Genomic DNA, 16,517 nt, shown 5'->3' on the forward strand with positions numbered 1-16,517 from the left:
AATCCCTCCCCAGATACTGAAGCATGACTAACTTCTAATGATAGGAGGATGGAGCCTGGGTTCAGCGCTATATTCTTACCTTCACACTTCCTCTAATCAGTCACTTCACTATGGGCTTTAAAGCTTTCCTGTTGACATATTACAGTACTACTAAACAGTTGCCGAGTTGGTCATGTCCTTCGGCAATTTGTTTGAGGGCATTCTCCCCTCATCACTATAGCTCATCCCATTAAGCAGACCCATTTAAAATGTCACCCCCTTCACTGGCTTCTAGTCAAAACTCTTGCCTTTCTTCCTACTTCAGGCTCCTATAGCACTCTGTGTATCATGGCACTTATATATGCTTGTCTCTATTACTAAGGCAAGCTAAGCCCTGGGGTTTCCCATATACTCCAGCATGGTGAAGATACTAGACTCAGTTTAAATGCTTGTTGCTGGAAGGAGCAGATGTATAAAATCATAGAGGCAGCAAAGTTGAGGACTGTGACCTCTAGCTTGGGGAAGGGTGTTGAGGCTGGTGTGGCTGGCAGACCTGTTTTACAGGGCTAAAGCTGGGCATGAATGAAATCGGTCTGAAGGGTTTGGACTTTATTCTGTAGCCACAGAGAACCACAGAAAAACCTGATTATTACATCAGACCAGCCAAGTTTGCACAAAACATAGTCAAGTACAGAGGGAAGGGAAGCAGTTGGGAAGTTGAAAATGACACGATGATTTGTCAGTCCAGCCACTATGGGCAACAAAGGACCCAAGGGATGGTTCACTCCATCCACCCCCCCAAATCATCTTTTTGGCTGGCACTTTTTAGCATAAAATGTCTCATACCCTATGATCCCTTCTAGTTATTTGTGAATTCATTTTTTGGCAAATGCAACCACGCCAGGAAGACAAGCCTGAACAAAATGAAAATATCTGGAAGAGCTATACTTAGATTATCTTATGGTGGAAACAGACTTGTGCTAAATTGTGTCCTCAAATTATTTTTCCAGGTTTTTGTTACTACTTTTTAAAGTAATGGAGCTAAATTCTAGGACTTCAATTAAGCTACATTATGCAATCATTTAACTAATGTGTATTCAGCTATAAACCGTTGACAAAATAGTATTACTGGAATAATGCAATTTAAATATTGCAAATATTTTCATTTTGCATTATACTTCTATTTTATGCTATGCAAGGCTGTATTCATTCCTAATGTTAATTCTGATTCCAATTACTAAGTGGTTACATCACTAAACTGTATTATACACAACACCTTGAATATCATCTTTTATCAGTTTTTTAAGGAATTTTCAGAAAGTAATTTGGGCTCCACTTGATTTTTCCTTTTAGGGCTGATTTTATTACCTAATCTTTTGACTTTTGACTTAGGAGTTGATGTTCTTTTCTATTATTTTATTATTCTTATAAAAATGACACAAGTTCATTATAAAAATTAAGCTAGTAAGAAAGTATAAAAATTAGCATAACAATTGACCCCCAAATAGTTAGATCTTAGTGAATATCATTCCAGACATCTCCCTATGTGAATAAACATGTCTAAATAGACATGCAGATTTTTTTCACAGAAGTGAGATCATCACATCCAAATTATTATTAATAGAGATGATATATTTAATTTTACTTGAGTTTGACAAAGAGAAAGCAAAGTGAAACTGATGATATTGCTGAACTTCAGAAAAATATTTCTTCACTAAAATATTAAAGGACCTACTAAAGGTAAAAAACAAAGATGTTATTAAAGAATTTGAAAAAATTTAACACCATGTTTTGATTTGATACTGCGCTAATTGACTGTTTGCTGTGAAAGGTGGAGAACTTAGTATTGTTAGCATCCTTGTACCACTCCTGCCCTTGCCAATTTTTGTATTTTTACTTGTCAAAGTGTGTTCCTTTTTCTATCCTCTTCCCTAATCACAATTTCTGTCGTCATTTTACCTTAGTTCTGTGTTTAAATGGATTTATTGCCAGTCTTATAGTCATAGCTTCAGTATTTCTGAACTTTTTTTTTGCTGTTTTTGTTTTATTTCATGATTGCTTATATTTTACTAACTGATGTTTTTCAGAAGTGACTGTGTAATTTATTGACTAGATGGGGACATTTTAGAGAGTAAAAGAAGGAACTATTAATCCTTGGTCGGGGCAACAGGTACATTAGCGACTGTCTTACTCAAAGCAGGACTTAAGATCCTTCTAAAACCAGAGGTGGTGTATTTCCTAAGTTCTTGTGGGCTTCAACTTAGTACTTTTTGCAGCATTTAAATGGTGCCAAATGGCTCCTTACACAAAGGAGCATCTATTTGAAATAAAAGGTTTGGCTCTGACTAAAGGCCCAAAAGCTCACTTCCTGGGGTTAATGGATGGGTTTTAGGGAGTCCACCAGTCACTCCAAATCATTTCTCCAGTTCTCTATACACGTGCTTTTTGGGGGGGAGATGATGATTGCAACCATTAAGATATTCAAAGGGACTTATGGCTCCATATATATTACTAATTTATATTTCAGTGTATCTCCCAAAAGCTACATTGTTGGATCATGTTCTCCTAACTCTCCTATAAAAAATTTGACATAACTTCACACTATTATTACTTAGTATTTATTGTGGGATTAATGTAAGTAATGACCAAATGTAGAGTGTTTCTGATTTCCTGCAAAACTGCTAGTCATGACTTCCATTTTAGTTTTCGATGTTTCATTACGATTCAAGCAATAATATTTAATATTAGGAATATTTTTTTCTTTCTGGCCACCTCTCACACTTCTTTCTATGAGCTCTACTAGCAATTGACTTGTGTAGCTCACTGTGGTTTCATTTCAGCCCAAGTTAACAAGGAAGTCATCAAAAGCTATTTGAAGCTATTTGAAATAGGTGTCCTAGTCCAGGTTTTCTGGACCTACATCCATTCCTCTTCTGTCAACACCTCTCCAGCAAACCACCCTCTTTTCTTGGTCCGTATTCTCTCCCCTTTGTTTCAATGGTGATATTACAAATTGTAAAAATGAATGGATGGATGACGGGTCATCTCCACTGATTAGGAGGAAAGTTGTTAAATGTTCACTTCCCTTTGCATTGCACAGTCCTGGCCTAAAAGACTGAACATTCCTGACAGAAAAATGACATTAAAAAAAAATGCTGCGTGGAAAATAATAATTCCAATAGTGGCCAGCAAAATGATTGAAAACATATGAAAATGAGTTGGATTCAAATTGAGAGAAATATACACATATGAAAACTCTCCCTGAGTGTCCAAGTGCCTCTGTCTGTATCCAACCTAAATAGACTTTCCCAGGAAACTGAAAGAACAAAAGCAAGCTTGGGATGAGCCCTAATAAACTTGCTGTGCAGGGGCATTTAGTTGCCCCCATAAAACAGTTCACATCTGAATTAGTGCTTATGTAGATTCCGAGATTAACTTTTTAAAAAGTCTTTTACCCTGATGTTAACAAAGTAATGCCTCACCTCCAAAATACTACCTAAGATGTTGACAGGAAAAGTGCTGATCTAATCCTTTGCTCTGCAGAAACTCTTGACTTAGTGGCTTCCTCTTTGCCCTTCTTTGGTTATACTTTCCTGGCATCTTCTGGCCCCGCAGGCCTGGTGTACACCAGCCCCCTGGGCACACCTTCGCCCCCACTGCCTTGCTCAGTTATGCCAAGTCACAGTAGCACATTAGCCAAGCAGGGTCTTCTGCTCTTTCCTACAGGGCTCTGGTCTCTTCTTCCTGTTTATTCTCTCCCTCCCCAACACGTCCACTTCCATCTGAAAACACTGAGGAGGCAGAAGTGTAAAACCTTGGCAGTTAAGGCAGTGGCAGGAACCACAAGTTGGAGATTGTTCAGATTTCTCTGGAAATTTCAGACTGACAACTGTGAAATTAATGAACAATAAAGAGGTTCTCTTATCTCTCTTCAGACCCACGGGGTTTTTCTCTTCAGCTGTGTGTCCGGGTTGCTTGCCCTTTCCTAGAGCACTGCTTAGGAGTAAGATGTTCACAAGCTACGAATATGGAGTGTGTTGCAGGTTCAACTGCAGTTCAACCACAAGTATAGAGGATGGGGCAGGCTTTGGAAAATATAATATAGAACATCTTAGCCTTTTTATGGTATTAATTTTCTCCCACATCCCTGCAAGTTATTTTGTGCATGTCTTCTAGCCTCTGTGTCTATTTTTTTCTGATTTTTTTTCCTTGCAAAAGAAGCTTTATGACAATGTGACATGAATGTCTTCATTTATGACTCACACTGTTTATTTTGCTTACACGCTTGGTTAAATACTAGATTTGGCTCCTGCTTTCCATCTGGAATTTTAATAAATTCATCATTCTCAAAATAAAAAGAGTAACTTCTTGTTTTAAAATTTAGAAACCTGCACTTAATTAATCTTTCAAGTAAATAAACATGTAAAAAATAATAAGGAACTTTTGGATATTTTGAAAATTATTACTTCTGCTTTATCCTTTCTCTTAAGTCTTTAATTCCACCAATATTTTTAAAGTCACTTTTCAGGTGCTAGACTTTGCTACATGGCTAGTAACAAGGAAAGATAACAAACTATTTAGTTGTTTTGATTAATGTAGTCTATTAGTATAAGTCAGTATAGACTAATAGAATAAAAATATTTACCTCAAATAATGTGATTTTAAATTTTATTTTTTATTGAAGTGTAGTTGATTTATAATGTTAGTTTCAGGTGTACAGCAAAGCAATTCAATTATACATATGCATACATATATATAGACATATATTTTCAGATTCTTTTCCATTATAGCTATAGCATAACATATAATGGCTCATCCAGGAGTCACTCCATTTTCCATTTTGCTTGGTCTATATTAATTGTGGATTTACTCATCTAGAATCTGTTATTTCTGCTCAGGTATCCAGGAATCATAAATGTATTTCCATTTGATTTTGATCTTGCCCTGTGCTATTTCCACTGCAAGTGGAACCTCCAACAGTCTTAGTTAAAAGCAAGCTGATTCTAAAACATGCACACATTTTACCATGCTTTTTTTTCCCAAAGGAGACCACACCACCAACTTAATTTGTTTCTGCTTTCATGCCACCCACTGCTACTTAAGAAATATTGGAAAAGGTCATTTAATTCCATTGAAATTTCTTACAGCTCAGCTTACCTGGGCCTTTTCCATTATTTGGTGAGTATTCTTCCTTAAATGAATCACTGCTGCCTTTCCCAAAGTGCTTAATCCCAGTATTTTTTATTATTCTATTTCCCAGAATTGGAATCTCTTCACTCTCTGAAGATCTTTGCCTCTTACTTTGAAGAGTAAATTCATCTTCTGTCAGCTCCACTAGAGCTTCCCTCCCTACAACAACCTTCCTCTAACTGCATCTATTTCATTTTTCTTCCTTTTCCTCAGAGGCTAACATTTCCAATTACACCCTTGATCCCACCTGCTCCCACCTCCTCAGAGACCTTTTTCTGTTGATTTACCCCCCCTTTTCTCTTAGGCCTACAATTTCTTTCCCTCCACCAAGATACTCCTATCTTAACAACAACAACAAAACAAATCTTTCTTCAACTCTACTTATCTCTCAAATTTCCTTTCTGCAAACTTTTTGAAAGTGTATTTCTCTTCTTGACCTAATCTTTAACTCCAAACTATTAAGCAACCAGATCTACTCACCTTCCTCAACCACCCATTACTCTCAGTAGCATTTGACAGGGTTGATGATACCAACTTTCTGGAACCAGAAGTGTTTTCAGAAATCTGAACAGAGTCTTTTGTCTCCACGCCCTGTTTCTTTAACTGCAGACTTGAACCTTTACCTTCTTAGGCTGCAATTTCCCTTGCCCAATCTCATTATGGTAGCTACTCTTCCAAGAATTTTTCTCCATCCACTCTCTATATACTCCTTTTCTGGAATTTTTATGGTTTTAAACATTTTTTTCTGTGCAGATAGCTCTGAACCCCACTAATCCTGAACTACAGACCTCTGTTTCTTGTTTTGGCTAGACTTTCATGTTTAAATTCTTCTATGTGTCAGCTAGGTCCAGAACAGAATCCATTTTTTTCTCCTTCCCCAAACTATCTCTCCTGATTTCTCCCTTTTCTGTAAGTGACATCTCCATCTTCTCTGTTATCTAGAACAAAGCATTGGTGTTCTCTTGGACCCACGATTTACCTACCCACAGAGCCATGAAGGCTCAAGCTCTCACAGACATGCTGCCCTGCTAGTCCTTGTGGATACATTATAGCCAGACTGACTTTACTGAAGTTCAGTCATATTAAATGAGAAAATGCGTTTTATAAAGTACCATTATGTAGAATACTGGTTAGCTCTTTTTTATTTCCTATCCTCCTCCTAAACCAACACCCCCCCCACCTCAATCACTCAGATAATATAGTTCTCTTTACTGCCGAAAAAGTTAAATTCATCAGAATGGTTAGACTTTTAAAAAATAGATTGATTTTTCATGCAAATTTAAATGTATTATAATTTTAAAGTATAATTTCCAAACTGGAATTTTATCTAACAGATATTTTGTATTACTTGCAGCCAACAATGATAAGGCGTCCACCAACAATTGTTTGCTACATTTGTGGTCGTGAATATGGAACAAAATCAATTGCCATCCATGAGCCACAATGTCTGAAAAAATGGCATAATGAAAACAACTTATTGCCTAAAGAGTTAAGGAGACCGGAACCAAAAAAACCAGAACTCAGGACCATCACTGGTAAGTTTTGGGGAAGAAAGACTTATCTCCCTAAACTTATGAGAGTAGAGGTATTTTTTTCTTGCTTGTTCAAACAACTGAAATCAGCAACATTTACTGTCTTGGCTACAGCAAAATGGGAAAAACAGTTCTGGAATGCCTGCCCAAAGTGTTGTCTTCAGGTGCTAAGATGTAAAGATATGACATCCTTGCCAACTGTGCAAGGAGAGGGACTCACTGAAATACACCAAAATTCCCCAAAGTTACTTTCATATATTATCAAACACAATACTCAAAAAACATGAAGCTTAAAGAACCTTTGGGGACATCTGGAAACATGTATTCAAATATGAATGTGTCTCAGTGTTCACAAAGCAGGGGTATCAAAGTGAAATGCCTACAGGGTCCACTAGTCATGTTATACAATTGAATAAATTTGTCCATTTATGGAAAAGGGAAGGTGGGGACTATGAGGCACTGGAGAGCACTGGCTCCCTCTAAAGGAGACAGCTGCTACCTCGTCCCAGCTGGTGTTACTAGGAAATTTAGCTTTAAATTTACTGTGAGCATATCTTTTAATAATAAACTGGAAATCTAGACATCTATGTGAAATGCCCATATTTTAAAAATTTTGCAGTTAATATTTTGTAAAGCACTGTACAAGCCATTTGAAACTGGACCTCCATAAACTGCTGTGTGTGGCCTCATTACTGAGCTTACTCACTTAGGATGAGAATGAAGTAGTCCCGAGCACGTGTTTGCCATGCAAGCTCAGACCTGCTCATCATATTTCTACCACTGTCATTTTTCTCGGTCGATTCTCTGATTCTCCTCAAAGGAAAACCATTCTCGGTTTTCAGAGAATTATCATTAGTTTAATTGATTCTCTTTATGTAACCATAGATTTACATACCTGGAAAGTGCCTTGGAGGTCATTTAGTGTCAGTTAGCCCAAAGCACTCTTGTTAGAGATGTGACCCAAAGAGAGTCTTTTAACAGCCCACAGAGTGAATCTAGATTATCATGGTAGAGTTCCAGAGGCTGCCAGAACCCAACTATTCACAGTCCCTGCCAAGAGGAGGACTCTGCACACAGGTAGGAGAAGAACTCAAGATGAAAATAGCTGTCACTAAAATTAGAGCATTTGCTCACAAAGAGATTGTTTACCTCTTTGAAATTCCCTTCCCAGCATTTCTCATTTGGTGTCAAACATCTCTTTCCTTCACTTCTGATCTTTATCACTTTCTCTGCCTGACCATAATTATCACAATTCTAGAAGAGTTGAGAGAAATGACTGGTTTGAAAGCCCTGGAGGATTCACCATTTTGTTGTTGGCTACAGATGGACAAGGCAGGTCCTATAATTGCACTGCTCTGCAATTTTCCTCTTGGCTCCACGCTATTGTTATTTCTGAAGGTGGCCTTCCTCTCTAGATAAAGAGAATTCCATTGCCATTTCCATCCCATGGTCTTGCTGTAGTCATAGAATTCAAATAACCCTTCCTCCAAATCCAAAGTCCTAAAACTTTTAGAAATGTAATGACTCATCTTCAAGTGAGAATAAACATTCTGGAATTTTTGAGTCCATATTAAAACTCATATGAGTAAACAGAAAGTCAGTGCCACTCTTTTTTCAACTGTTTTCAAAGTGCTCAAAATACACGTTCATACCCTGCACAGAAGGTGTTACTTGTTTTATCCAAGGGAGAAATACTAGGTTGTACTATTGTACTGCAGTTTAATTTCCTATGGAGAAAAATAAATAAATAAAAGGAACATTAATAGGCTTGTTAAAGAATCTAAGGTTTGCTATGGTTGTGTGGACCATTAGATAGAAGTCATATGAGAATTTCCTGGGCTTTAATGAAGAAATATATGCTGTGAAAATGATTTTTTAAAAACTGATTAATATATTTTTGAGCGCCTGGCTACATTTTGGGGGGCCTATTTTGAGCAATTCTAAGGCATAGTCAATTTAATGTACTAAAGCTATTCTATTTAAATAAAGTTTATTAAAGCTAAATCCCACACTGTTTCTCTAAAATAAAGCCATATGCTTTTTTTTCCTGTGCCCTGCCAATGAAGATTATACATCTCTCAGCTGTCTTTGTTGTTTTCGTAAGGACACTTCTTTTCATCAGATTTAACTATTCTGTTTGCATTCTTCACTTTAATTATTTAAAGAATCTCTGAGTTTGTGGCCATAAAGAGATGATAAATTTCTAGGATATAATTCATCTTCAATTCACTCTCAACCATCAGTTTTGGCCTTTAAAAACATCCCACTGAAGGATTACAGAGGAGGAAAATACAAATACATGTTTTTCTTTTTGTAAGCTTATATTTAGAGTCAACTGAAAGAAGACCAAAAGCCATATTTGCAAGATGATGGTGTGTAAACAAAGATGTTAATAATTAGTGAAGAACACCTATCACAACACCCTTTTTAAGATCTAAGGACTGAAAAGCCTCTGGTTCGGATCTGAGCTAACCGTTCTCAACCCTTAAGAGTGAGCAGCACTTTTTTTTTTTTTTTTTTGGCAGAAGTAATATGATTTGTTTAAAAGCCTCAGTCAACAGGTATTTCCTGAAAATATTTTCCATCAAAAGTAGAGTAAGTTTCTCCAGAATGAAACTGATCCATTTTCCCATTTTCTTTTCTTTCTTTTTTGTTCTTTTACTTTTTTTTTTCTTTCTCTGTTTTTCTTTAACTTTTCAGCCAAGGGTTTCTATGATCTCGATGCCTTAAACGAAGCTGCTTGGACAAGTGCCCAGAGCCAGTTGGTTCCCTGTAATATCTGTGGGCGTACCTTCCTGTCAGACAGACTGATTGTTCACCAACGATCCTGTAAACCAAAAGTCGCCAAGTAAAGCCCTGTCTCTCTACTAAAGAGTTACAGAAATCAAATCCTTTTGAAAGAGCTAGGATAGGGTGGGGAGGAGAAATAGAAGGGGAGGAGAGGAAACAAGGAAAACTGAAATGACCAAAGGCCATCGGGCATGGGACGCCAAGCTCAGTGCTCTGGTCGCCTGGCGTGATCACTGCGTCACTGCTTTTACTCAGTGGCTGTGTGCGTGTGCCGAGTCACGTCCGGGGCCTTGAATGTCACATGGTTGTCAGGCAGAATTACACGTGGGCCACACCTTATCAGAGCTGGCATTTTTATCTCCAGGAAATCTCAGAGCCAACTGTTGCCATTTTTCTTCTGGTCTGTTTTCCTGAACAAGATTTTGAACCTCACAATTAGGGCAATTATTCAGTGAACAGAGACTTTGGGTGGTGACTTCAGGCAACTCTTTGGATTCCCTCCCATCCCTGTGCTTTCTGAAATAACGTGCCACTCCCTGCTCTTTCTGCTCCAGGGAAATGTTTTTAATTGAGTTAGTGACTGGGAATCTTCTTTTCTCCAAAATATTGTTCAACAGGAGAAAAGACACAAAAGAGCCCAGGGCCTGAAGTGCTAAAACCATACCTAACTCATACTCCCTAGCTAACAGGGAGACATGCTGCAGGGAAATTTCAGCCTCAGTGCCAGCCTCCCATGTTGGGAGACTGCTGTGACAAGATTCATCAAGTGAGTGGAGGCTAGCTCCCACCTCCTACAGAAGAAGTCCAGTGAGAGTTCTCCCTGCCCTCCTAGGGGCATATAGGTGCTTTATTGTTGAGGTCTAAAAGCCTGCCAGGAAGTTCTGTGCCTCTCCACCCAAGGCCCATGCACAGTAAGTGGGTTGTGCAGCTGCTCTGGTTTTGAGAGTCTCTGAATGTGCATTCAGAGAGGCAGAGCTCTCCTGGGAGGAGGCCAGGCCAGGGAGGTGCTCTGCCCAGTTTTGCTCCTCTGGGCAGCGCTGCTTTGCCTGGACTCCCAGCAGTTTTGCTTGAGATCTTTGTTCATTTTATGGCTGAATTTCAGGGCCATTTTGGATCCACTGGGTTCCTGCAGGCCTTGCATTCATGACTTTGCACAGCATGGTTAACTGCAAATTCGACAAGCAGATTTATTCAGGCTAATAATTTGGTCATACAGCTCTGTATTATAAGAGGTTTGGTTAGGATAATTGTTTGCATTGTTCATTTTTTTCCTGCCTGTTCCAAAGGAAGCAAGAGATGAACTTTTACAAAAGTCTCCTAGATATCCTCAAATAAGATTAGCATCTTGTAAAAGACATAGCATTTAATGACTCAGAGTTGATGGCTTAGTTCTTTTATTTTGGTAACAAAAATGACAACATCTAATATGTAGGGAGGGTGCTGTGGGTCAGGCACTGTGCCTAGTACTTCCTATATATATGTCAGTTTATATAAATCTCACGTCAATTCTTCAAGAAGATATTATTCTTATTTTACACATGAGGAAAGTGATACTTAGACTAAAATAGCTAACTCAGGGTCACATTGAACTTGAGTTAAGGATTGGAGTAAGGAAGCCAACTCAGGACTCCCGGACTTCCAAACCCATTATCTTATCCATTGCTGTCTGTGTGCTAGATACCATCATTAGTAAGATTATTCCAACATCAGTGATCTGACAAATGTCAAAAGTTTTGTACAATGTTTAGTAATGAAGGCAAATGGAAATTTTCACATACTTGCAGTTTGGCTGCTGGTTTAGGTTTATCTAAAACTGAGGTGAAAATAAAATCTGAACTGCATGGTATTTCAAAAGCCACTCTGCTTTCTCCTAGTGTGCAGAAGTCAAACAGCAAGGGAAATAAAGCAAAACATTGGCCTTAATTTGAAATAAGTTGCCATTTGGGGTCCTAAAGAGATGTTTGGGCACTTTGCTTTCAAAGCATGAAAAAACAAAACAAAACAAAACTACTCAGATTAAATCTGAGTTCTTGAAGTGGTTGAGAAAGACGAGCTCTTGTAGGAACTGTTGCTTCCACAGGGAACAGCTTGAGGCACGTCCAGGTGCCGGCTGTGGGGATGCCACTTCCAAGTACACCTCCAGCTCCGCCTCAGGTGGCCTGCACATGTTCCATGGACTCAGATCTGGAGCGAACTCAGTCATGATGATGTCAGCCCAAGAGTTCCAGTCTACCATAAAGGCAAGTCCTCATAGTCTAACCATGAAATGGAAGGAGCTCACCTGCTCTCTGCCACCTCCCCCCCCCCCACAATTAGTTCACATCGCTGCAGACACTTGTACTCTGAAAAAGAAAATTATTTCTTTAACAATGGTTGGCACATCCTCAAGCTGTGGATTTGAACCTTGAAATAGTTCCCATAGATAGGCCCCCAGATGATGAAGAGCAGATACTGGAGGAAGGTACTTGGAGCTCTCACGCTCACTTGGGCAGTTATTGGTCTGGGAGGCAATGTGATTACAGGCATCGGCCACAGTACGATTTCCTCTCTGCTCTGCCAACCGGTGCTGCACAATTTTTAATTGGATTCCCCTCTAGTTGAGGTTATGGGAAGAATTCCAGGATTTCTTTGTGCTCATTTGCACATTAAATTCACATTAAAGTTGCAGGGTGTGTGTTCTATCGGAAGGGAACACTGTAGATTGAACAAGCCAGTCCTCGTAGTGGGTGTGGAGTGGGAGACTCCTCCGTTAGAGCTCCATCAGGGGAGCGCTCTGGGTGGCCTTCTCAGCAGGCAGCCCTGGAAGTATTTCCAAGCGGGGTCCCAGTATCTCTAAGAATGGCTCCTAGAGGATGTGGCTCCAGCCTGAAGAACATTGGCTTGAATCTCTTTATGGAAAAAGAAGCTGCTACTGACAAGCAAACCCATTTGCAAGAAGGTCTGTCTGTGCTCCTCTGCTTCTCACATTAGCAGCATTTCTTGTTTACACCCCCGCCTCAGCCGGTTCGTGGGGCTTTAATCCCATACCCAGTCAGGACAGGAAGTTCAGCCCTTTCCTTCCCCAACCCCGAGGGGGCCTTTCCCTCCTCTGGCGCTGGTCCACCTTCCTTTATCATGTATTACTTCCCTCCCAACTCTGTCTGGCCCACATGAACGGGCCGTGCCTGTTTCTGCTCACCCTGTCCCCTCTCTGTGAGCACTGTGGCCAGAGATGGAAACGAAGTTTTCCTGCACTTGGAAGAAACAGCACACGTGAGAAGCAGTCGAGTTTCTAGTCGGGGCCAAATTGGGTGCTGTAGAGAGAATTACACCAGGAAAAAATTTCCATAGGCCCTTGACTGAGGCTTGAATGATGGTGGGTACTTTTTAGGTGACCATTGTAGGATTACCCTTTATATTAAAAATAAAACTATTAATGCTATTCTCAAAAAAAAATTTACACCAGGAAGAACACTGCTAATGTAGCATAAGATGGTACACTTTTATGTTTAGTTCTTTTACATTTTTGTTATAAAAATACTCAATAGATACACTCCTAGGGAAAAGTGTGATGAAAACTTACGTTCTTGATACCCAGGCAAACTTAGTTCTTGAAACCCCACTAATGTTGAATTTGAATGACCTAAGTTTCAACTACAGTTTTTGGTGCCAGAGGAAGATGAAAGGGTCAGGGAGAAGTGCTGGGAGCACAAGATTCCAGAGTGTCTCTAATAATGCCTTTTAATTCTACTTCTGGAAACATGAGATTAAGCTAGCATGGATATAAACCAACTGCAAGTAAAAAAGTGAAATCTGGTCTTGGCATTGTGAGGGTTAGGTTCCATCACTGATTCACACTGATCACCCTACAGACCGATGTTTTTCAGGTAATACTTAATTGAGAGTGCATTAGGCAAAATAATGGCCCTAAAGATGTTGACACCCTAGTCCTCCCAACTTACAAATACGTTACCTTTCATGGTAAAAGAGACTTTGCAGACATGGTTAGCGTTATGGACCTTGTAATGAGGATGGTATCTTGGATTATTTGGGTGGAACCAATATAATCATGAGTCCTTAATAGTGGAATAAGAAAAAAAAAGGGGGTGAGAGAGAGACATGGCAGCATAAGAAGGATTCTACATGCCGTTGCTGGTTCTGAGATGTAGGGAGCTATGTGCAAGGACGAGAGAGAAACCTCTAGGAGGTAAGGGCAGCCCCAGCAGCCAGCAAAGAAATGGGAACCTCAGTCCTATAACCACAGGAACTGGATTCTGCCAACAACCTGAATGAGCAAGGAAACAGATTTTCCTCTGGAGCCTCCAGAAAGGAATATAGCCCTGTCAACAACTTGTTTTTAATCTGGTGAATCCAGGGCTGAACTTCTGACCTACAGAACTGTAAGAAAATAAATGTGCCATGTTTAAGTTTGTAGTAATTGGTTATGGGAGCAACAGACACCTAATAGAAGAAGCATCTACAAGCAGACCTCAGAGGTATTGTGGGTTCGGCTCCAAATCACCTCAACAAAGTGAGTATCACAATAAAGCAAGCCACATGAATTTTTTGGTTTCCCAGTGCATATAAAAGTTATGTTTATGCTATACTGTAGTCTACACTGTAGTGTGCAATAACATTACGTCTAAAAAAGCAATGTATATTCCTTAATTTAAAAATGCTTTATCGACACCGGGAACTAGACTCAATACCTTCTAATGGCCTATAATGAAGAAGAATATGAAAAGGAATATATATCTATGTGTAAATGAATTACTATGCTGTAAGAAATTAACAGATTGTAAAACAAATATACTTCAATAAAAAATTAATAAATAAAAATTTAAATAGAAACTCATTATTGCCAAAAAATGCCAAAACAATTACAATAGTAACATCAAAGATTACTGATTGCAGATCACCATAACAAATATAATGGTGAAAAAGTTTGAGATATAAGATAATTACCAAACTGTGACACAGACAGAAGTGAGCAGACATTGATGGAGAAATTGGTGCTGACAGACTTGCTTGGTGCAAGGTTGCCACAAACTTTTAATTTGTAAAAAACAAAATATCTGTGATATCTGTGAAGCACAGTAAAGCAAAGCACAATAAAACATGGTGTGCCTGTATGTGGCACAGGGGAGGACCCCCAAACCACCTACTCTCAGGTAGAGTCCTCAAATCCATGCAGGATGCTGGCCACCTCTGCTGCCTGCATTAGAGGACACCATAATCAAACTCAGTAGGGGCAGACAGCCCATGGAAGACTGGCTCCTTGATTTGCCACCCCCAAAATACACAGCTGTTTCACAACCTGGACAAATTCTGGGTGCAGATTTTTAGTGTACTGTTTAATCAGTGTTCATTTTAATGTTATGTTAATATGTTTAATCATAAAATGGACTCATATGTACATGCTTGTTTAAAAAATAATAATAGACAAATGAAGTTCAATTATCTGGCAATGGATTTTGCCCATCAGTTACTCTATGACCTTGTCCTGCTCACCTGTCTGTACTTTCCATGAGCTGCAGAAAGATAAACAACTTCACAATGTGACATGGTAGATGCTTATTGTTCTATGAATCTCTAAATAAGGTACTAACTGAAACAAAGTCAAAACATCCAAATGTTGAAAATGCAGATATGGTTTAAACAAATCTCAGTGTACTCTGATGACCTTCATCAGGGCTTTCCTATGGGGCCATGTGCAGATCTAGAAAGTAGGTTGGACCATCAAAGTAATGTGCTTAAAGTGTGGGGGAATGGTGGACAAAAGTACCTGTTTTGAGGACCAGCATTGGGCCAAACTATCAAGCAAGAAATTAACCTTCAATGCCTTCCTTTCCCCTCCTTGAACTTTTTCTGACTTCTTGCCTCCCTATCTCCATCAAGGTTTCTCCAGGACCTGCTGTTCCACCTTCCACCCATACGGCCCAGACTTCAGTTTCTATTGGAGAAGAAACTCAGGTGCTCCATGTTCCAGATATCCCTCCATCTCTCCCACTCTGCCCTCCCACATTTCTCTTCCTGTGTCCCCGACTTTTCACTAGCTATTTCAACCTGAGAAAGTCATCCAGGCTAAGGGGTTCTTAGCTAATGGTTTAATGAGTGCTCTTTCTCAGATGGTATGGTTATTTTATTTGTTTTTCTTAAAAAAATTTTTCTTTTGTTTTCTTCAATTTTCTTTTTTAAATTCTTTTTCTTTAAATTTTTTTTTTCTTTTTTGCTTTGTTTTTGTTTTTGTTCTCTCTGTGTATGTGTTTTTGGCTTTGTTTTAATTTTTTTGGTATGGTTATTTTAAAAGAAGTTTCTTAGAGGTATTACATCTTTATCCAAAGTAATGAAATCTGTGTGGTGGAATTTCAGACAGAATGTTGGAATGGAAGTTAAGAGGGCATGGCATGTCCCTGATGTTTTGTGACCCTCATCACACCACACAGACCTCTGCTAACCGCCTCTCTGAGTAGAAGCGCCTCTGATGGGGTTTCTACTCACAGCTTGTATTCAGGGAGACTAAGTGCTGTAACAAATACACCAAAATATTACAAGGGCTTGAACAAGACAGAATTTTATGTCTTGCTTTAAAAAGAGCCCTGGGCAAGTGAGCAGTTTAGTGAGGCGTCCCTCCTTCCTGACCTCATTCAGAGCCCCAGGCTGATGAAGTCTCTGCCATTTTCAACATGGGACATGCAAATTGGCCTAGGAGGTCCTGTCCTTTCAGCTCAGTCACAAGGAGAAAACAGTGTGGAGTTACCCATTAAGCCTAGAAGAAATGTTCATCATTCCACTCACATTCATGGCTGAGAGCAAGGAAGTCTGGACATTGTGTTCTCACCGTGACAGCAGGAGGAACAGGTCAACAGGGATTTGGGGGAATAATTAGAAGTTTCTGGCATGCAGCTCCAACATAAATCTATTCCTGCCTTCTTGCTGGGGGACCACTTTCCCTCTTGTGAAAAAATTGACAATATTTGGGCCTAAACCCTGGGGGACAAGAAATTGTTCTTGCCACCAAGGCAGACAAGGTTGGTAAATTAGGAC

The 16,517-nt window shown here is 39.3% G+C and overlaps 1 protein-coding gene across 4 annotated transcripts in view; it reads left to right on the forward strand.

The window, feature by feature from the left end:
- ZNF475 (zinc finger protein 475) overlaps positions 1-14,309 on the forward strand; it is a 90,386-nt gene extending 76,077 nt beyond the window's left edge. For 2 of the 4 annotated variants that reach the window (XM_074360547.1, XM_010971534.3), the window contains 2 exons: positions 6,524-6,704; positions 9,402-14,309. In XM_074360547.1, the coding sequence (XP_074216648.1) occupies positions 6,524-6,704; positions 9,402-9,553 (333 nt within the window). In that variant the 3' untranslated portion in view covers positions 9,554-14,309. Of the gene's footprint in view, positions 1-5,024; positions 5,158-6,523; positions 6,705-9,401 lie in introns of those variants that run through there. The other 2 variants (XM_074360546.1, XM_074360548.1) reach the window with 2 other exon arrangements.
- The last annotated feature ends 2,208 nt before the right edge of the window (positions 14,310-16,517 follow it).

Source organism: Camelus bactrianus, chromosome 3, assembly GCF_048773025.1.
Source record: "Camelus bactrianus isolate YW-2024 breed Bactrian camel chromosome 3, ASM4877302v1, whole genome shotgun sequence".
Taxonomy (NCBI): Eukaryota; Metazoa; Chordata; class Mammalia; order Artiodactyla; family Camelidae; genus Camelus; species Camelus bactrianus.